At 43.1% G+C, this 23218-nt stretch overlaps 3 protein-coding genes across 13 annotated transcripts in view; all 3 read left to right on the forward strand.

The window, feature by feature from the left end:
* LOC130033109 (protocadherin alpha-1-like) overlaps positions 1-23218 on the forward strand; it is a 223822-nt gene that overhangs the window by 154177 nt on the left and 46427 nt on the right.
* LOC130033107 (protocadherin alpha-C2) overlaps positions 1-23218 on the forward strand; it is a 243894-nt gene that overhangs the window by 141818 nt on the left and 78858 nt on the right. Inside the window, exon 1 of one of the 11 annotated variants that reach the window (XM_056124811.1) lies at positions 2273-4705. The exons of the other annotated variants lie outside the window; for them this stretch is intronic. Coding sequence (XP_055980786.1) covers positions 2273-4705 — 2433 coding nt within the window. Of the gene's footprint in view, positions 1-2272; positions 4706-23218 lie in introns of those variants that run through there. 11 annotated transcript variants of the gene reach the window in all.
* Positions 1-23218, forward strand: part of LOC130033108 (protocadherin alpha-3-like) — a 202149-nt gene that overhangs the window by 132500 nt on the left and 46431 nt on the right.

Here is a 23218-nt window from a genome sequence, read left to right on the forward strand (position 1 = left end):
TATGTGTACATAAAGCTATATATATACTATAGAAATTCATTATTTTAAATATCAATGACTATATTATAATAAGTGATCAGTATATTTCAATTATTATTGTTAAACATGATTGATATACTTGGTATGACTTTCAGAGTTGATTATTATTTCTGTAAATGATTTCTTTGTATCTTGAGCATGTTTAAAAGTTTTATTAACGTGAACAGAACATTAGGGTAAACAAAAAAATCAATAAAATATTTAAAAAATAAAAAAAAGAAAGCAATGCTTTACTCAAAGATGGGACATCTGATGGGTGGAACGTTGACACAAGTTAAATCATTTTACTTAGAAATAGAATTCAATGGTAGTGTAACTAGAAAACTGAGGAAAATCTGAAGGCCAAAAGCATGAAAGTAGGAGTAGGAAGAAATTTTGTCAATATTTTCCATGCTGATTCTTAGCACTTTCCCTTTTCATCACTTCCTAATTCCCTCCCCACCACCTCCACCACACACACACACACACACACACACACACACACAACACACACACACACAGTCCTTCCAGGTACAGCTCTGAATTCCTAAATCTAGTCTAGCTGGTAGATTGACTACAGGTCTAAAAGTCAGAAACCTTCCAAAATGTGCATCCTTTTTTTAAGGTGCACTTTCTCTGCTGCTAATGAAAAAGTGAATGTTATAACCTCTCACCCAAAGCACTTAGCTGGGTTACCAGCATTAAAGCAAACAAAGGAAACAAAAATTATGTCCCACAAAAATTATGTCCCTTTACACCGAATCAGTTTTGGATTTGTATCTGGTAAAATAATAACTTTATATTTTATGGGTTATTTCCTATCCTAATGAGGAGCCTCAATGTAACTTCATAGGTGGAAGTCACTTGTGACTTCACCTGACACAGGGCTGATGTGTTTCCTGCTTTAATTTTATCCAAGACAGCATCAGTGATCCTTTGATTCTTTAATTCTGGGGAGGGGGGCAACTTAGAGCATTTTTAACTTAATTGCCACAGGTTGCACCCTGGCCTCCCTCCCATTCCCAAGAGATTAAGAATGGGTTTATGAATAATATGAGTTTGTGAGTCTGTGAATCTAGCAGATGACTGTTTCATAGTGGTACACTTAAGTCACCAGTCCCACTTTTAATTTTTTTTTAAATAATTACCCTGGCAGGGCTCAGGACTGACTCCTAACTTTGCGATCAGCAATCCCAGTGGGTGTCTGGGACTATATGGGGGCCAGGGACTGAACCCAGGTTAACTATGTACAAGGCAGCTGCCCTAACTTCCGTACTATCCCTTAGGTCCAGGGATTTTTACCTGTTTCTGGACCTCTTCCCTCACCTGGAGGGTTCAAGCTGCTTTCAAGCAACTTTGGGGAAAGAGATACAGTTGGCCCGCAAAAAGCAGAACGTAGAACCTAGTTTTGCGCTATTTGACTTTGGTAACGAGGAAAGCTAAGAGTCCTGAGGACGCTTGAGTACACGATCCCCCGATTTGCTCCTCGTGGGGTGGGTCGCCTCTGTTGAGATCTTGGCAGCTCCAGGGGTCTAAGAGAGAGCGAGAGGTACTTTAAACCTGCAGCGAGAGGCTGGGAATCCCGCGTCGTCTGTACCGGAGCACCTGACTTGGGGACACTGGCTTGGCGGATCCTGGAAGGGCGTGCGTGTCGCTCACAGTCAACGGCGCCGGCTCTTCTCGAAGCGGACCCTCTTGGAGTTCCGCCGGAGGTTGCGGGCACAGTGCGCGTTCCGGTGGTCTGTACTCCGGGACGTGAACTTTGGCTGCAGCCCAGCAGAGTTCAGTCCAAGTTTCCAGCAGTTTTCAGTGTCGGACGGTCTCGGGGCTCTAGAAAAGGCCAGTTGTGGGGGTTCGGTGAGAGGGACAGAGGTGTTAGTTTCTCGGAGCGTCCTGGCCCGCCGTGCCAGCTGTCTGGGCTGCGCACCGGATCCCGACTGCTGGGAAGGGGGAAGGCTCTGCCCCTCCACTTACCTCGGGCCTGGACCGCTTCTCAGCACCCCTAGGCGGCGCTGCACGCCTCCGCACCCGGCCGGCTCCGCTTTCCCAGACGGCTGCCAAGCCCCAGCCGAGCGAGCCCAGCCCCAGCCAAGCGATTCCCGTACGCTCAGAGGCAGAACCACCGCGGACTCCTGCACCTCCCGCGGGCAACGGCGGCCGCGCTGCCCCTGCCCTTTACCGAAGCCAGAGCTCCCGGGAGCCCGGTGCATGCCCCTGGGTCACTGCTGGCAGAGCGCGGATGCCCAGAGGGAGCATGGTGGGCTGGAGGGTGGCGCTCCTGTGTCTGTGGGTCTCTTGCGGCTCCGCCGCGGGACAGCTCGAATACTCCGTGTTGGAGGAGACGGAGCGGGGCGTCGCCGTAGGCAATGTGGCCGCGGACTTGAAGCTCTCCGCGGCCGCGCTGTCCTTGAGGAACTTTCGCTTCTTTGCCAGCCATGGCGAGCCCTACTTCGCGGTGGAGCCGGTGAGCGGGAGCTTGGTGGTCCAGGAGCTGACCGACCGCGAGCGGCTGTGCGGGGCCAAAGCCGCCTGCGTCCTGACCTATGAGCTGGTGCTCGAGAACCCGCTGGAGCTGCACAAGGTGCGCGTTCACGTCCGGGACACCAACGACAACTCGCCCCTCTTCTCTTCCAGCGACGTTCAGTTGCATATTCCCGAATTCCTGCTGCCCGGAGCCCGTTTCACGCTCCCCAGTGCCCAAGATGCCGACGAGGGCAGCAACGCGGCACTGAGCTACAGCCTAAGCCCCAGCCAGTACTTTCGTCTGGACATGGGGTCGCGGGTCGACGGCAGCGAATATCCCGAGTTGGTGTTGGAGAAAGCGCTGGATCGCGAGGAGCGCGCCACCCACCTCCTAGTGCTCACGGCGCGCGACGGCGGGAGACCGGCGCGCTCCGGAGACGCCCAAGTCACCGTTACCGTGGTGGACACAAACGACAACGCGCCGGTATTTGAGCACACGGTGTACCGCACCAGGGTGCCCGAGACCGCACCCAACGGCACTGTGTTATTCCGAGTTCAGGCCTCGGACCCGGATGAAGGCTCCAATGGGGAAATTCGATATTCCTTAAGCAATAGCACGCAAGCAAAACTTCGGCATCACTTTGACGTCCACCCCACAAGTGGGGAGGTGCGGCTCACAGCTTCTCTAGGGCGGCCGGATACGCTGCTGGAGGCATACATCGAGGCAAGGGACAAAGGCGCCTTTGGGTTGGCTAGCACCGCCAAATTATTGGTGGAGGTGACCGACATGAACGATCACGCCCCTGAGGTGACCCTCATTTCTCTTTCCAGCCCAGTGGCTGAGGATGCTGTGCCTGGCACGGTGATTGCTTTCCTTAGTGTAAGGGATGAGGACCTCGGTCTCAATGGTAAGGTCCTCTGTCACCTGTCCAGCGGAGGTCCCTTTAAGCTACAATCTTCCTTCGATAGCTACTACAGCCTGCTGACTGACGGGCCGCTGGACAGGGAGCAGGTCAGCGAATACCAGATCCTGATCACTGCCTCAGACCTTGGCTCACCTCCACTTAGCACCCGCAGGGCACTAACTGTGTCCATTGCTGATGTTAATGACAATACACCAAGCTTTCCTCAACCTCAACAGGAGCTTTTTGTGGCCGAAAACAATGAGCCTGGGGCCTCCCTAGGCCAAGTGTTTGCCAAGGACCCAGACCTGGGGGAGAACGGCCGTGTCTCCTATGCACTGCTGGACATTGTCTCTGAAGGGCAGGCTGCCTCCAGCTTGGTGACAGTAGAGCCATCCAATGGGGCTATCACAGCCAAGACTTCCTTTGACTTTGAGCGTCTGAGGTGGTTTCATTTCCAAGTGGAAGCCCGGGATGGTGGCCTTCCTCCCAGAAGTGCCACCATGACGATGACCCTGTTTATAATCGATAGGAATGACAACAGTCCCGCTATTTTGTTTCCCTTGCCCAGAAATGGCTCTGCCCCAGTGGAAATTGTGCCCCGCACTGCCAGAACTGGACACTTGGTCACAAAAGTGGTGGCTGAGGATGCAGACAGTGGCTCCAATGCCTGGCTTTCCTACTACATCTTGCAGGCTTCCGACCCCAGTCTTTTCAGAATCTCAGTCACTGTGGGAGAACTGCAGATGGCCCGATCAGTTCTTCCCTCTGATGCAGTTAAACAGAGGGTGGTGGTCGTGGTTCAGGACCATGGAGACCCTGTTCTTTCCTCTTCTGTTACTCTGGGTGTGCTGTTGAGCGACTATGCCCCCCAGGTCCTTCCAGACTTTGAAGATTCCTGGGAAACAGGCGGGCACCTGTCCACCCAGAACCTGTATCTGGTAATTGCCCTGGCCTGCGTTTCCTTTTTATTTCTGGGGTGTTTGCTTCTCTTTGCATGTATCAAGCTGAGCCAGCATCCTGATTATTGCTCACAGAGCCACTGTTGCTTCCCAGGGGAGTTGAGGTATAGGAGGAAGATGACCTTGGACCCATGTGTGACATCAGCCACAATTGATGTCACAGCAGTCGAGAGACTGTCTCAGACTTATCTCTGTCAAACCTCTCTGGGACTGGGCTCTGCTAATAACCATTTGTTGCTGCGTGGGGAATACAGTGTGGCTGACCTGAGAAATCTGGCTATTGGGGTAGGGCTGAATTTGCCAATATCCTGTATTCAGATTCGGAATAGGAAAGGCGATCACACCAATATCAGTGCAATGGTAAGCAATTTTTATACACTTAGATTCCTGTGACCAGGCGATGGTTGCTAGCTGTGTTTAGAAATTTTTCTAATATGATTCATTGATGACGTTAATTCACTGAAATGAACACAACTAATTAGGAACCCCTGTGTTAACACTGGGAATATAAAAGTATAACATTGTTCTTGGTTTCATGGAGTTTATGCATTATATTTGAGGGGAAAAGGGTAAGAAGGTCAAACCTATTAAATATTAATAGAATTCATATGGCATATGGGCCTAAAATTGAAATGTATGTACAGGTAATATGTGACCTAGGCTATCTTTAAACATGTTCATAAGGAAGATATCCTTTATTCATAAACAGTTTGAGGGGCCAGGGAGATAAAGTACAGGGAATAAAGTACACCCTCTGCATGTAGAGATCCCTGTTTGATCCCTGGAACGTCATATACTCCCACAGCATGGTCCTTCCAGAATTACCATGTATAATCTTGGAGGCTCCTAAGCACTGTTTGGATGTCCCAGGTAATCCCTGGCACATCCAAACAGTGTGCCCTTACATTGGTTCACTTGCCTGATTGGCAAAACCAGGCTGGGAGTTGCTGGGAGGAGCCTCTGGGCCCCTGGGCACCCCCCTGGTAGTGCTCCCTAACCATCTTGAGCAACAAATATGTGTAAACTATTCCAATAACCTAAAGTGGAAATGCAGAATATCTAAGAGTCTTTGCATAAATCATGCTACATACAAATGAAGATAGAGAAATTTAAACATTCTGGTACATAATTTTAAAAGGTATTTTTTAAGAAGGGGAAAAGCTGCCTGGATGGATGTTCAAGGAAGAGAGAGAGAATGTGAGCAAATGTTTGGGCAGGGAGGGATTTGTAGGTCTTGTAGCAGAGATGGCATTTGAGCGGACTCTTGAATGTTGTATCATTTAGTAAACTGTGGCATTTTCTCTAGGCCATCTTTTTTATGAAGATCATGTTGAAAGTATTCTTGTTTAAAATGATAATTCAAAACATAGCTCATAGTTTCATGCACTGTTTTTTAGTAAATGAAAAAAATTTTAGCATATCTCAGTGCACCTTTTATGCTAATTTTGTGGTTTTAGCAATGTATTTTACAAATAAGGGGTGAATACTTATACCAAATAACACAATTGCTTGATAACATAGTTCAAAGGTATGCTTACCATTTAAGATTTCATTTACTTTGGATTTAATTTTCTTATTTTAGAAGCCAATATACTTAGATTTCTGAGTATTCCAAATCTGAAAGTAATACACCTAGTAAAAATTAGAACATTGAAATACTTCAGTGTATCATAATGATCCTTGGCATGTCAGAAGTTTTTTTTAATCTAGTGGGGACAGTATTTTCTAAAATCTATGTAATTACTTTTTGACTTCTTATAGAGATAATGATTGGACACAGGGGGAAGGGCAAGCAACTAGGGATTGTTCTTTTTTTTTTTCACGATCACGATCACGACCATCCTGTTGTTCGTCGATTGCCTTGAGCAGGCCTCAGTAACGTCTCCTTCATCCTAGCCCTGAGATTTTTTAAAAAAGTGCCACATTCAAGGCTCTTTCAGGGTTAGGAGAATGATACCCATCATTGTTACTGGTGTTTGGCATATTGGGTACGCCACGGGGAGTTTGCCAAACTCTGCCGTGTGGGCAGGCTACATTCGGTAGCCTGCCAGTTTGTCCAAAGTAGGAATGACATAATAAGATGTCGCGCGGCCGCATTCTGGGAGCTGGGTTTTATAGTCTCTGAGTCTTGGCCATTGATGGGATTACACAGCACCAGGGGGCCAGTTGGTGGGTGTGACCCCTGCCTGCTGGAATTTGGAGGATCTGGGTGGAGGATGCTCAGCCCCGATCTGAGCAGGCTTGGAGATCTCAGCCCCGGGACCCGCATGCCTTTGTCCCTCTGCTGGTACCTTCATGCGTGTGGAGAGTGGTCTCAGCATGGTGGTGGCTGGTTCTGGAGGTCTTAGGCTGCCGGAGCCCTGGTCGGGGTGGGGAGGGAAACTCAACCCGCTCCCCTCCAAGGGGCCCCGGTGAGGACAGCCAAACGCGGGGGCAGGTTTTTTTTTTTAACCATTTCAAATAGAGGAAAAGTAGGTTATAAGTTATTATCCTTCAAATAATAATGTTAACTGATAATAGAATAGATTAACATCCATTTCAAGTTTGCATACTAAATATCCTCACAGGATATAATAGAAACCAATATAAAAATATTAATAAATGCTTGCTGAGTGAGTGGATAAATTTGTGAATGTATGAACTGGATGGTAATGCTGCTCAATGCAGAAAGAGAAACTTTTACTTTTCTACTTTACACCTATCTATATAGTTAATGGTTTAAAAGTCACTTTCAAAGAACATAGCTTTGTGGATTAGACTGGAGTGCAAACTTTGCATGCATGGGACCTAGATTCAATATCCAGCATTGTGTGGTCCCCTAAGCATTGTCAGAAAGGACCCCCGAGCACTGAGCCAAAAGTCAAAAACATCTTGGCACCACCAGATGTTGTCCCAAAACAAGAACAAAATAAAAGACACTATTGAACAGTGATTATTGATGTATAATAATGAAACAACAACAGAGAAATGTTCAGGTCACAGAACTAGCGTAAAAACCAATATCAGCGCCATATTTGTGCAGTTCCTCTAGACCAACATTTCTCAACAGTCTTGATTCTTTAGAAAAGAACTTTGACATAGTGTTTACTGAATTACTTAATAACAAGTGTTAAGAAATATTTATTACTTGAATTTTATAAAAATTCTTTGGAAAGCATGAAATTTGGGGACCTGGAGATATGGATCAGAGCAGAGGCCTGTTACAAGTTCCATCCCTGGCACCTCCTTCCAGGTGACCTGTTATCCCAGTTCCAAACTAGCTTGTGAACCTTCCCTCAAAGTGTCAGCTCCAAGCACACGCAGCCAACTATGCAAGTTCCAACAAGATTACATGGCAATCCCCAGTCATCATGAAACAGCAATGTGAAGGGTGGGAGCAAAACTTTTGTGGGCGAGGGCTTCAACCAGCAGTGTTTGGGGGATATTTCTGGTGCTGTGCTCAGGAGTCATTCCTGGTGGTGCTAGGGGCCATATATATTGCTAGGGATTGAATCAGAGTCTGCAGCATGCAAGGCAAGCTCCTTAACTCCTGTGCTATGTCTCCAGTCCCCAAATGCTTTTAAATCTATAAAACCATGCAATGTTATAATTCAACTTTGTGCATGAGACTTATGTTGATGCATATGTCTTTTGATTTTGTTCAAATTCTGAATTTCTCCCTTATTTTTGTTTAGGGAGTATGTTAGTATAACTTATAATATTAAAATTTTAAGTTTAAGAAATCCAGGAGAACATATTTTTCTATATCCTGTTGATGGGCTGGAGCGATAGCACAGCAGCTAAGGTGGTTGCCTTGCACGCAGCCAACATGGCTGACCCGAGTTCCATTCCTCCGCCCCTTTCGGAGAGCCTGACAGGCTACTGAGAGTTTCTTGCCCGCAGGGCAAAGCCTGGCAAGCTACCCGTGATGTATTCGATATGCCAAACACAGTAACAAGTCTCACAATGTTACTGGGCCCACTCGAGCAAATTGATGAGCAACGGGAGGACAATGACAGTGATCCTGTTGATTAAAAAAATGATTTAAACAAAAGTGATCTAGCTGTATATCTAGTAGACCACTTTTCTCATGTCATTTTCTTCTTTTAAGATTCTTGATGAGGGAGCCCTAAAACAAAGCAGAAAATCCATCTGCATTCCTATGTTCTTTATAGCACTATTTACAGTACCCCAATTTGGAAAGGGTCCATGTGCCCAAGAATAGAGTCTATAAAGATGCTATGGCACAGCCACACAGTGGAACACTATGCAGTCATTAGGGGAAATGAAGTCATAAATTTTGTTGTTACATGGAGAGTATCATGCTGAGTGAAATGTGTCATAGGAAAAGGGACAGACATAGAATGATCACACTCATTTGTGAGATATAAAGAAATATAGTAAGAGAAACAGACCCAAAGACAATAGAAACAAAGGCCAGGAGGACTGGCCACAATAGGGGTAGGGCAGGTAGGTAAGAGAAGGGACCACTATTACAATGATAGTTGGAAGTGATCACTCTGGACAAGAACTGGGTGTGGAAAGGAGGTAAAGTGATATGCATGATACACTTTCAGTAACAGTATTGCAAACCACAGCACCTAGAGGAAAATATATAAAAAAGAAAATCATCTGCTGTAGAAGTAGGCTGGAGGAATGGAAGGGTAACGGAAGGGACATTGGTAGGGTGAATTGGACACTGGTAAAGAAATAGGTGCTTGAACATTATAGGACTGAAACTCAATCATGAACAGCTTTGTAACTTTGTATAGGAAGGTGATTTTTTTAAAGTCTAAAACAGTGTGCCTGTCAGGAGGCAAGCTAAAATTAAAAAAAAATTTTTTTTTTGCTTTTTTGGGTCACACCTGGAGATGCACAGGGGTTACTCTTGGCTTTGCACTCAGGAATTACTCTTAGTGGTGCTCAGGGAACCATATGGGATGCTGGGAATCGAACCCAGGTCGGGCACATGCAAGGCAAATGCCCTACCTGCTGTGCTATCGCTCCAGCTCCTAAAATGAAAATTCTTGATTAGGGCTGGGGAAATTGGCTCAAAGGACTGGAGCACATGTTTAATGTGCAAGAGCCCAGGAATAATCCCCAGCACCACACGGTCCTGTGAACTCCACTGGGAGGAGCCCCTGAGCACTGCTAGGTGTGGTCCCTAGATAGAAGAAGCACCAGCAAAGAATGTAGTCCTGGCTCTGTTCTCAGGGATCACTCCTGGCAGTGGTTGGGGCAGCACAAGAAGGATTCTTAATTATCAATTAAATTTTTTTGGAGTAATATCTAAACTGGCAAAAAACTATGATATGTAAATTCCCAGTTAGCATTTACAAGTTTTCACATTGGGATTTTAAAACGTAATAGATGATAATATGGCAAAAGTACATGATATAAAGTATATCTGACTTTATTACATATCACATGAAAAGGACAGTTTGCACATACCAGTGTTGCCGCATATTGTCCTTCTGTAATTAAAAATTGTTTTTCTCTTAGAATATATACAATATAAGACATTTCCCTTTCTTGGTGCAGAGTTCTAGAATTGTTTTGGCATTCTAAGTGTCTTTGTCACCTTAGATTCCTTAAGTTGACTTTCCCATAGGTTAATTTAATGCTTCCTTAACTTTTTGACCTTTGAAGCTGATAACTACACTTTGAAAAACTTTAAAGTGCTGTAATTAAGAAAGCTTATGTAGCATGTGAAAAATATATTCAGATAAAAACGTGAATAATAATTATACAGGTAATAGTTTTTGTTGAATAGTGGAGAAACTGCAAGCTAGTAAAACAAAAGTGGAAAGATCACATAACTTTGAGTGTATTGAAGGAAAACACAAGATCTGGGAAATATCTGAGCAGGAAAGTTTTGACAAGTCTGATAAGGATAATGACCTATTGATTTTTGTTAGCTTAGATATTTGCAGCTAGAGGGAAACAATAATGTTCCAGAGACTAAATACATTTAGCTGGTTTGGGATGAAGGTGGACTGAATTGTTAAAAGGCTTTTTTAAAAAACATTGCTCAAATGCATCTGCCATGAATATCAGAAATAATTAATATTTGGCAAACTATCAAATGAGTATGGATCAGAGTCTTGGATTCTGACTAAAGTATTATGGGAAGCAAGAAATTTGATAGAAAGGATTAATCTTAAGAAGCAAAACTGGAGTTGGAGAGAGCAGAGAAGTTAAAGTACATGCCTTGCAGCTGTAGTACATGCAGCTTACCATGATTTGATCTTCACCACATCATAGAGTCCATCATGCACTGCAGAAGTGATCCCTGCACAGACCCAGGAAGCAGGATATAAACACATCCCATATCTTTGATACAAAACTTAGCAATTAGGAAAATAATTTCTTCCATTAGCCATTAACACTGAATGCCATGGTATCTTCATCTGGAACATCCCATGGAGTCTTGGAATAAATATGCAATCCCACGTTCTCTTGGGTTGCAGAGAAAAGGGAGGCCTTCTTTCCCACTCCAAATTCTGGGCTGTTTCTAGAGCCATCTGCTTGCCCTCTACATATACACTGTTTTCATAGCAGAGCACTAATGACATTACCTCAAAAAACGTAGTCTGGGGGCTGGAGCTATAGCACAGTGGGTAGGGTGTTTGCCTTGCACGTAGCCAACATGGCCGACCTGGGTTCGATTCCCAGCATCCCATATGGTCCCCCGAGCACTGCCAAGAGTAATTCCTGAGTGCATGAGCCAGGAGTAACCCCTGAGCATTGCCGGGTGTGACCACCAAAAATGTAGTCTGAAAGAGGGCACACACTGCTTATTCATTAGAATCCCTAAGCAAAGATGCCAGCTGTTTTGCTTAGACCCAAAGTACTATTCAGACAAAACTAGTCAGCATAGCATGACAGTGAAATCTTTGCATCATTTCTCATAATTAGTTAGTTCTTCTCTTTTCTTTTCTTTTGTTTTGGGGCCATACCCAGTAATGCTCAGGGGTTACTTCTGGCTCTGCACTCAGGAATCACTCTGGGCAATGCATGGAAGACCATAAGGGGTGCTGGGGATTGAACCTGGATTGACTGTGTGCAAGGCAAAGGCCCTGCCCACTGTACTATTGCTCCAGTCCTGATTTTGTGGGAAATTTTTAATTGATTGTTTATTTGTTTTGGAAGATACACACTCAGTGATGCTGGAATATGGATTACTACTGACTTGATGCTGAGGGTTGAACTGGGGACTCACACACACACACACACACACACACACACCATGTGCTGTTGCCCTTTGATCATCTCTCTGTCCCAAGAGTAAGTTTTTAAATCATGAAATCAGAGTAAAAAAGTTTTATTTGTAACAGGATTATTTCTTTAAAAAATTCTTCCTTTGTGTATATAAATTTTATTTATCCAAACAGGTTAAATTTGTTTTCTGTTTTTAGTTTTTTGAACTACACACCCAGTGGAGCCCAGGTCTTTCTCCTGGCTCTGTGCTTAAGGATCTCTCTTAAGAGCTTAAGATGTATAAGTTTCAGGGCTGGAGCAATAGGGCAGCAGGTAGGGCACTTACTTTACATGAGGTCAACCAGGATTTAATCCTCATCACCCCATATAATACCCCGAACCCATCAGGAGTGATTCCTGAGTGCAGAGCCAGCAGTAAGTCCTCAGGAGTAAGCTCTGAGCATCACCAGGTGTGACCCTACCTCCCTGCCAAAATTTAGTTGACATATACAACATGTATTGCAAATACACAAGTAGATGAGTAACCCAACACAATTACTTAGTATTTACCATAGAGGTGAGGAAGTAGAGCCTTACCAGCCAGAGTCCCTCATCCCTCCTCTTTTCTTGCTTCTTTCTGAAATAGGACCAATAGAAAGGGATCATATAGTATGATCATGGGTCTACTTTTGTATCTGAAATCTTTCATTATTCTCATGCCTTTCATCAATATTCACTAAACCAATGTGTTTCACATTATATGAGTATGCTATAATGTATTTATATCTTTTTAATTGATGGGACTTTTTTCAAGTTTATATTTTGGTATTAAGAGTAGTTGTGCTTGGGGCTGGAGTAATAGTACAGTGGGTAGGGCACACAGCCTACCTGGGTTTGATTCCTCACATTCCCATATGGTTCTCTGAGCACTGCCAGGAGTAATTCCTGAGAGCAGAGCCTGAAGAAACCCCTGAGATTGCCAAGTGTGACCTAAAAAGAAAAAAAAAGAAAAAGAAAAATAGAGTAGTTATGCTATGGATTTGGGGAGATGACTCAAAAATCTTTTGCTCACAGAAAGTTGAAGTTCAATCCCTAGCACTGTATGGTCCTTCGAGCACTGCTGGGAGAGAACCCTGAGTACCAAACCGGGAGTTTACCCTGAGCCTGTGTGGTATGTCCGAAAAACCAAAATAAAATTATAAAATACTATGCTCTGAAATTTTCCTTACATCTTTTGGTACACATATATTTGCATTTCTGTTGTCTGTATAGTTGGTGGTGGAAATTGCTTGGTGAGAAGGTGTATGTTTAGTTGTAATAGAGCCTGCCAACACATTGCCAAATTAGTTGCACTATTTATTTTACTACTAGCAGTGCTTAAGAATTCCAGCATATTAATATTACCAGACTTTGACATTTTCATCCTGAAAGTAGTATTACTAGAATCTCTTCCCCCCACCCCACCCCACTGTCACACCTGACATTGTTTAGGGCTGTTTCTCGGTTCAGTGCCCAGTAGCTTTGTGCTTGGGAGTCACTTCTGGAAGTGCTTGGGGGATCACGTGTTGCCAGGGATTGAACCCAGGCTTCCTTCATGCAAATCATGTGCTCAACCCATTTAGATATCTCTCTACCCTAATTTTTTTTTTCAGTTTTAGATTTGTGTTGTTTTTAATGCGATGCAATAGTTGTATACTGACGAGGCTATGTAAGTCACCACTGAAGTGATATGCCATTTATCCCTCCTTTCCATTGTATACTTTTTGGGGGTCTTTTTGGGTCATACCTGGCAATCCTAAGGGGTTTCTCCTGGTTCTGCACTCAGGACTTACTCTTGGTGGTGCTTGGGGAACCATATGGGATGCTGGGGATCAAACCTGGGTTGGCTGTGTATAAGGCAAATGCCATACCTGCTGTACTATCACTCCAGTCCCTCATTGTATACTTTTAAGATTAGGTTTATTGGGTTTTTATGGGAATATTGGCCCACTAATCTTCCATATATAACTCTTCGAAAGATGTACACATTTTATTATACAATAGTAAAAGATCGTATCTGTTAATACTGCTACCAATTTTATTAATCAGATTTTCAGTATTGAGAAACTATTAGCTCACAATGGTCAAAACCAATCCCTTCCCCAAAAGCAGAACTGAAATAATTTATTTTGTATTGTTTGTTATGAATAAGCTGCTAAAAATGATCAAAAAAGATTTCTTAGAGGAAAGTGTGTAAAGATTTTTGTATTTCACCCAGGGCTAGAGCTATAGCACAGTGGTAGGGCGTTTGCCTTGCATGCAGCCAACATGGCCTACCCGAGTTTGATTCCTCCGCCCCTCTCGGAGAGCCCGGCAAGCTACCGAGAGTATCTCGCCCGCACGGCAGAGCCTGGCAAGCTACCCGTGACGTATTCGATATGCCAAACACAGTAACAAGTCTCATGATGGAGACGTTACTGGGCCCACTCGAGCAAATCGATGAACAACAGGAGGACTGTGACTGTGACCGTATTTCACCCAGAGCCATTAAGCCCTTCTATAAGATATTACTAACACGCTTTTAAAGGTTTGAGCTCTGTAAAAATATATTTTCCCCTAAGATTAGTTGTCTTCCACTTTAAACCCCATCAAATGTGATGTGCTACTCTTGGACTCTTAGCCAATCAGGCCAGAGGTTTAAGGGCCAAAGGATTCATGCTGCTTGGGTCCTGTAGTGCTGGGGATTATGTGTATCACCCCAGAGGTGCTGGTGGAGTGGAGTTCTTCAAGGCTGCATCTGACAATACTCAGGGAACCATGTGGTGTCAGGTACGGAACTGTGGTCGGGGCACACAAGGCAAGTGCCTTCACCCCATACCATCTGTCCAGGCCTCATTTTTTTACCTTTTATTTTCCTTTTTTGTTTTGGATTCATACCTGGCTGTGCTCAGCACTTACTCCTTCTAGCTCTGCACTCAGGGATCACTCCTGTTGGTGTTGGGGGACCATATGGAATGCTGGGGATTGAACCGGTTTGAGTGTGAACAAGGCAAGTGACTTACCTACTGTACTGTTGCTCTGGCCCCACTTTTAACCTTTTAAAGAAAATGTAATATTATCATGTTGAAGACATAGTGGGGAAAAAAAGGAAACAAAATGTGGATTATCTCAAGCTCATGAAGATGTTTCTAACAGTGTTCCCCAAAGTGGGTGAAAACACCCAGAGGGTATTGGGCTATTGGTGGTGGTGGTGGTGGGGTGCTATGGTAGCTTCAGTGCAATTAGTAGATACTTTCTATTTGTTTGCTTGAAGAAGGTAAATTTTCTGTGGGGTGCTTGAGTAATTTTTTTTTTAATTGGACAATCTACCCATAAGCTTGGGAATCTCCGAACCATTGCAGTCTGAGAGACCATTCCACTTGTTGGAAATTTTCTATTTCTGGGACAAGTGCTTCCAAGCAGTGAAATGTCGCTTGTGAAATTAGGGAGCCGAACTTTTAAGGTTACTAACTTTAATTAGTTTCATCGTAATTAACCACATCTGATTAGTGGTTGCCATAGTTACATCAGCTTTCCTGTTTTAACTTGCAAATTGAAATCTTAAATCCACCTGAAATTGTTGCTTTGTGTATAGTGCGATGTAGAAAATGGAGATTTATGATTACCCTATGTAAATTTAGTTGGGTTTTCTACATACACAGTCAGAACTTAGTACAAAGATCACCCTTTGATCAAATCTTACTCTGCGGTGCTACCTTTTTTGTGCCTCAATACCTGTGTCTATTTAGGACCTCCTGTTTCTATTATACCAGTGCATATCGAGGGGTTAAATGCAGTGTTTTGAGGACATATTTGTGCACAATTCTGTAAATTCTCCCACTTGTTCTGGTTCAAGAATAACCTAGATATTTCTAGCCCTTGTTTTAGTCTCTATTTTTTAAAAATCAATTATAGGTTTGTAAGTTTATACCGCACAAAAAGTCCAAATTATGTCTGCTCTGATTTTAATTGTTATTACATTTAATTTATAGAAAATGTGAAACCTATTGATGTTTAAGCTGTTTTATTTGCCCTGTTACTGAATATAGACAAATATGGGGCTTGCTGACATATAAAGGTAACATGTTCATAAGCATCTAGTTGGTTAACATGGTATAGCTTTTCACATGTATTGTTTTCCCTCAGTTTTTTATGGTTTTTTTGCCTGAGGCTACATGGAGAGACATGACACAACTTTCATTAGCTATCTGGTGTTTTGTTTTAATTTTTGGTTTGCCTTTTATGGGGCCACTCCTGGCAGTGGAGGACCCAAGCCCAGCTTTTTCTCCTATGAACATTCTCTCTGGCCTAGGTATCTGGTATTTTGAAACTTTTTTAAAGAACACTTTTAAAATTCCATTTTATATATTTTTTTGTTGTAGGTATATAGAATTAGAACTTCGGGGAGTGGCCCACACCCAGTGGTGCTCAGGGCTTACTCCTGCCTCTGTGTTTAGGGATCAATCTAGTGGGGCTCAGGGGGCAATATGGGGTGCTGGGGATTGAACTCAGGTCAGCCATATGCAAAGCCAGCAGTCTACTCACTGGACAAAGGCTCAGTTCCTATTTATTTATGTTTTTAATGCAACTATAATTTAGCTTAAGTGGCTACATTAGTGCCAAAGTTTATGGTCTTGATGTACAAAGTTACTACTCTGGGTTCTCTTTGGAGGTTACCGATCTCTCCTTTTACTAATGTGAATTCTAAAAATGTGACTCAATGATCTTTTCTCTCTCTCTCTCTTTTGTTTTTTTTTGAGCCACACTAGTGGTAATCAAGGCTTATTTAGGGTTATGGCTACAGTTTTTTTAAATAGAAAATTTATATAAGAAGGCAGTAACAACCTTATCATAATGTAAGTATTCTGGGTGAAGGAGTACACAACATTTTATTTTATGGTTACTTCTCTGAGCTTCTTAGTGTAGATGAATGTGAGGGGGTGTGAAAGGTGAGGGAAACTTTTAAAATTCATTAGTTGTGTTTTTTTTAAAGAGAATGTAATAATGGGGCTGGAGCAGTAGCACAGTGGGTAGGACCTTTGCCTTGCACATGGCCAACCCTGGTTTTATTCCCAGCATCCCATATGGTCCCCTGAGCACAGCCAGGAGTAATTCCTGAGTGCAGAGCCAGGAGTAACCCCTGCGCATCGCCAGGTGTGACCCAAAAAGAAAAAAAAAAGATAATGTAATATCTCTTGACTTTCCTAGGTGATATTGTTTTTTAAAAAAAGATGTTTTAATATTCATCTCTATTTTTTAACTTTAAAAATACTTTCAGGGGAGAACTGGAGAGATAGTACAGCAGGTAAGTCACTTGCTTGTCTTAGCCTGGATCCTATATGGTCTTCCAAGCACTGCCGGAGTGATTCCTGGGTGCAGAGTCAGGAGTAAGCCCTGAACACTGCCTGGTGTGGTCCATAAACCAACCAACCAACCAAACAAACAAACAAAAACTCTTGAACTTTCAGGATAGAAAGTATTATTTTAATTTTGCTTTTTTCAAAAAAATTTATTCATAATTAGCTCTTTCTTATTATTAGCTCTCTTCTTATTCATAATTAGCTTTTTATTTAAGATTTTAATAATGAGAAAGATTAAACACAAACTATTTTTTAAAAATTTTTATTAGTGAGACACCATGATGTACAGTTGTAGACTTACACATTTTTGTGCTTGGGTTTCAATTATACGATGATCAAATACCCATCCCTCCACCATTGCCCATTTCCCATCACCATGGATCCCAGTATCCCTACCACCCCCCATCCCCTCATCCCACCCTGCCTCTGTGGCAGGGCATTCCCTTTTGTTCTCTCTCTCTTATTGAGTGTTGTGGTTTGCAAAAGAGGTAATGGGTGACAAACATGTTTGGTCTATAGTCTACTTTCAGCATGCTTCTCCCATCCTGGGGGGATCCTCCCAACACCCTTTATTTGGTGTTCCCTTCTCTACCTGAGCTCCCTTTCCCCCTAGCATGTGTGGCTGGCCTCCAAGCCATGGAGTAAAATTCCTGGTACTAATCTCAGCCATTCTTGGGTGTTAGTCTCCTATTTTGCTACTTTATGTTCCCCAGATGAATGCAATCTTTCTATGTCTATCCCTTTCTTTCTGAGTCATTTTGCTTAACATGATACTTTCCATGTAGTACCACTTGTATGTAAATTTCATGACTTCGTCTTTTCTAACAGCTACATAGTACTCCATTGAAACACAAACTATTTTGGGTGCTTTTCCTTCCTTCTAAAAATGGTCCTGGCAAACATATTTTAAAATATTATATTTGGGGGAGCTGGAGATGGGCTTCATGGTAGAGTTAATGCCACCCTATATTTTGGTATTGTTTTAGATTTTCTACCTATACTCTGATATTTCCAATCTGTTCTTCCCTTCCTAATGTATAAAATTAAGAAATAATTATTAAGTTGACATTTTTAATTTAAGTGAGTATATGATTTTCATGCTTTTATTATCTATATATATTATCTATATTATCTATAAGATGCCGCGCGACATCTTATTATCTTATTTTTCCTTTGGAGAACCTGGCAGGCTACCAAAAGTATCCTGCCCGCACGGCAGAGTCTGGCAAACATCCCATGTCGTATTCAATATGCCAAATACCAGTAACAATGATGGGTCTCATTCTCCTAATCCTGAAAGAGCATTGAAATGGATCTTTTAAAATCTCAGGGCTAGGAAGAAGGAGACGTTACTGGTGCCTGCTTGAGGAAATCGACGAACAACAGGATGATTGTGATCGCGATATTATCTATATTATTATTTGTGGTTCCAGGAATCCAACCCAGGATCTCACATGTGCAAGGCAAGAGCTCTACCACTGAGTTATATATCAGCCTAGTTTTTATCTTTTTATTCAAACCATGAGTTATATTGGTTGATTTTTACATTCATGAAATCAATGTATGTTGGCTATGATACATTATTCATTTTTTATCACTGGATTTAATTTTCTAACATTTTGCTTAGAATTAAAAATATCTATTTCTGTTTTAGAGACAGACTTGTAATTTTCTTTTTTCCTTTACTTTTTGTTTTTGTTTTTGACCAAATCTGTGGTGCTCAGGGCAGCTGCTGGCTCTGGGGTTACTCCTGGCTGTGCTCAGGAGACCATGTGGTTTGGGGAATCAAACCACATGGTCTCTTTGGTCCTTTGAACTATTGTCCCAATACCATTAATTATTAATTCAATGTCAGTTATAGTTATAAAAATAAACAGATCAGATGTGGGGTGAACTCTGAAAGAGCTAGTGAAAAAGATTCTCATGCCAGAAACTTGGGTTTGAGCCCCGAGACAGTGTGTCCCCTTGGGCACTGTCAGGAGTGACCCCTAAGCACTAAACCAGGAGTATCTCCCTGAGCATCACCAGTGTGGCCTGAAAACTAAAATTTAAAAAAGGAACAACAATGCAGATCAATTATATCTGGTTATAATAGTTTGGTTAACTGTGTTTTCCTTTAAATGTGTGCATTTAATCTAAAATTTATAATAGATGGGATTAAAAATTATATTATTTAATATTTTTAGGGGCTGGAGCGATAGCACAGCGGGTAGGGCGTTCGCCTTACACGCGGCCAACATGGCCGACCCGAGTTCGATTCCTCCGCCCCTCTCGGAGAGCCCGGCAAGCTACCGAGAGTATTCGATATGCCAGACACAGTAACAACAAAGTCTCCAATGGAGACGTTACTGGGCCCGCTCGAGCAAATCGACGATCAATGGGAGGGCCTTTACCTTTACCTTACCTATTTTTAGGGGGTATGGTGCTGCCAGCAGGTCAGTCTGTACCTGTGAGGTGAGTGAATCATCAGCCTGATGGCAACGTCAGACTTTCAGATACCCCAGTATTGCTGCTGTGCCTTTGGCCAGACCCCAAAAACTTGGGGCAAAGTTTACCAAAAAAGTAAACAGCCAAAAGTTAGGTATGTGGGAGACACACCCACAAATCACCTTCAGCTCAGCTATATAATTGGAGGCATGGCCTCTCTGGTTCCTGATCGAACTGCTTAATGGCCATGATCCTAGAGTCTCAGAAACAAATCTCGGAAGCCAAAGGCTTTTGGCAGAAATGCATCTGGACTGCATACAAGGTGGCTGCCAGCTCAGAGCTTATTGGAAAGCCAGGTATGAGCCGGCGGTGACGGGGCAACTGCAGTTTCATGGGAAAGGGGATGGTACTGGCTCGTCCTTCAAGCCCTACCGAGGTCATGAGTTGCCCCCCATAAGTGGCTCTCTGGCATGGCCATGGGTCCAGAGGCAAAAGGACTTAGTCCAGAGCCCAGCAGCTTGCAGAGGAAAAGTGAATGGACCATGCATTAAACTATGGTGCCATGCCTCCCCAGGAGGGAAAGGGTGTTGCTCCCTTCCCCTTTTTCCCCCCTGGCAGCAAGGTAGCCGCCACCTGAGAGCTTATTGGAAAGTCAGGTATAAACCGGAGGTGACAGGGCAACTGCAGTCTCATGGGAAGGGGGACGGCACCGGCTCGTCCTTCACGCCCTACCGAGGTCATGAGTTGCCCCCCGCAAGTGGCTCTCTGGCACGGCCATGGGAAAGGGGATGGTACTGGCTCGTCCTTCAAGCCCTACCGAGGTCATGAGTTGCCCCCCTTAAGTGGCTCTCTGGCATGGCCATGGGTCCAGAGGCAAAAGGACTTAGTCCAGAGCCCAGCAGCTTGCAGAAGAAAAGTGAATGGATCATGCATTAAACTACAGAGCCATGCCTCCCCAGGAGGGAAAGGGTGTTGCTCCCTTCCGCCTTTCCCCCCCCCTGGCAGCAAGGTGGCCGCCACCTCAGAGCTTATAGGAAAGCCAGGTATGAGCCGGTGGTGAAGGGGCAACTGCAGTCTCATGGGAAGGGGGGCGGTACCGGCACCTCCTTCACTCCCTACCGAGGTCACGAGTTACCTCCCATGAGCGGCTCTCTGGCACGGCCATAACACCAGACACACAGAAACCAATCTAATAATTATCTGGCTCTTTGCAGAAATCCAAAATCATGGCCGTGTGACATTATATGATTCTCATAACCAGCTATAGAAAACAAAATATTTCACAATGCCTTTTCAGCAATTCTGATTGTTTGGGGGGAAATTCTAAACAATAATGGTGCATCTTTTGTCGAAATAATGAATGTAATCAATGTAAAGAATAGTTAAGTGGAAATCATCTGCCTCACAGGCATTTGGAGGGGTGGGGGGTATACTGGGGTTCTTGGTGGTGAAAAATGAGTACTGGTGAAGGGAAAGGTGTTTGATCATTGTATGACCAAGACTTAAACCTGAAAGCTTAGTAACTTTTCCCACAGTGATTCAATAAATAAATATAAAAAGAAAAAGGTAAAGGACCTCCCGTTGATCGTCGATTTGCTCGAGCGGGCCCAGTAACGTCTCCATTGGAGACTTTGTTGTTACTGTGTCTGGCATATCGAATACTCTCGGTAGCTTGCCGGGCTCTCCGAGAGGGGCGGAGGAATCGAACTCGGGTCGGCCATGTTGGCCGCGTGTAAGGCGAATGCCCTACCCGCTGTGCTATCACTCCAGCATAAATAAAAAAAATTAAGGTGGAGTTCATGCCCAATTCAATCAGCTAGTCAGTGGCTGAATAAATAGCAGTACTCCTACAAAAAATTATATTATTTAATATTTTTTCCAGTTTTTGAGCTACAATTGACATACCTCACTATATAAGTTTTAGATGAAATGCATAAATGTCTTGACTTCATCTATATTCTGTGATACATAAATGTCTTGACTTCATCTATATTCTGTGATACAGTTATTCAGTAAGTTTCAATAACATCCATTATCATATATATGGGCTGGAGTGATAGCACAGCGGCTAAGAGCAGTTACCTTGCACACTGACCCGAGTTCGATTCCTCCACCCCTCTCAGAGAGCCCGGCAAGCTAACGAGAGTATCTCGCCCGCACGGCAAAGCCTGGCAAGCTACCTGTGACGTATTTGATATGCCAAACACAGTAACAACAAAGTCTCCAATGGAGATGTTACTGGGCCTACTCGAGAAAATCGATGAACAATGGGAGGATATATATATATATATATATATATGTATATATATATGAAAGGAAACTCTCTTTTTCATTATATATATATGGAAATTCTGTTTTCTTCTGATTAAAATTCCTGGGCTCTCTTCTCCACAACTTTCAAATCCAAAAGCAACATGGACTGTAGTCTCCATGCTATACATTCCATCTTCAGGGCTTATTTATCATTATGAAAATTCCCCCTTCCATTTCCTTGGTTGTTGCTGACACAGTTGCAACATGCTTGGTTGCCAGGCTCACACACTCAGCTTTGGTGCTGACCAGGGTTCCTATACTTTGAGTTGGGGGTCTCTCACACATTCCTTTAGTTGCAGGGCTCTCATATGTGCTGGCTGTTTTGCTCACCAGTCAGGTATGTGCTAGAGATTGTACACAATTGTAGTGCCTGGAGTCACAGTCTTGCTTGGCATATGTGGTTGACACTGGGAACTAAAGGCCACAAGCTTTCAAAGTAGCCTCATTTTCTTTAATTAAATAATCATGAATTACAAAGTTACAAAAATATTTCTGATTTTGTTTCAGATGTACATTGTTTAAACACCTGTCCCTTCACCAGTGTCAGTTACCCTCCACCAGTTGTCCTCAGTATCCTTCCCACCTCAGCCTGGGCAGGTACTTTCCCTCTTCTCCATTATCCTAGTGTTCTCTTCCCTAACTTATCCCACACCCCGACCTCAGGGGAAAATTTCCTACAGAAGACCAGTTCTCCAGCATTTCATTTGTACTGCCTTTGGGCATTTGATACTCCTATATGTAGTTTTTCATACTCCTCTATGTAGTTTTTAAAATTCCATGTAGGAGAGAGATCGTTCTGAGTCAGTTCCTTTTCCTCTGACTGATTTCACTCAACATAATACTCTCAGTGTAGCCACTCTGGCAACAAGACCGTCTTCTGGGCCCCAGTACATACTCTTTTGTTGTTGGAGATTTATATTATTTGGTTATTTTCTTCCATTTCCCAGTTCCTCACCCTCACCCTCTGATCTGCCTCTAGTGACTGTCAGTTTGATCTTTTCAACTAGGAGTTTGTTTTGTTTTGCTTCCCATTAGGTTAGATTCTATTGATAAGTGAGACCATGTATTACTTGTCTTTCTTTGTCAGACTTACTTCATTTAGCACAATGCCCTCAAGGTCTGTTCATGATCCAAGCTGTCAAAAAGAATAGAATGAAGTTCTGTGTATGTGTATCTATTACAACTTGCTTATCCATTCAGTTGTCAGTGGACAAAGGTTATTTCTATATTTTGGATACTGTAAATAATACTCCTAAAACATGCTAGTGTACTTTTTTTGCATATTGTTTTCTTTACTTCAAATGTATTCCCAGAAGTTGAATCACAGGATAATATATGGTAGCACTATTTTTAATTTTTTGACAAACTGCCATTCTGGTTTTTCTTGCTCCATTTTTAATTTCACTACTTTCTCTTTGGAGCTTCACAAAGTTTTCCATCTCATCTTTTTGGTGATGGCTATTCCAACAGATGTGAGGTACTATATCACAGGAGTTTATTTATTTATTTTTGTGATTTATTTATTTTCTTATGATGAAATGCATTTTAAGTAGATCTGCAGCAATGGAAATAGTGA

Source organism: Sorex fumeus, unplaced genomic scaffold (genome assembly GCF_029834395.1).
Source record: "Sorex fumeus unplaced genomic scaffold, SorFum_2.1 ptg000051l, whole genome shotgun sequence".
Taxonomy (NCBI): domain Eukaryota; kingdom Metazoa; phylum Chordata; class Mammalia; order Eulipotyphla; family Soricidae; genus Sorex; species Sorex fumeus.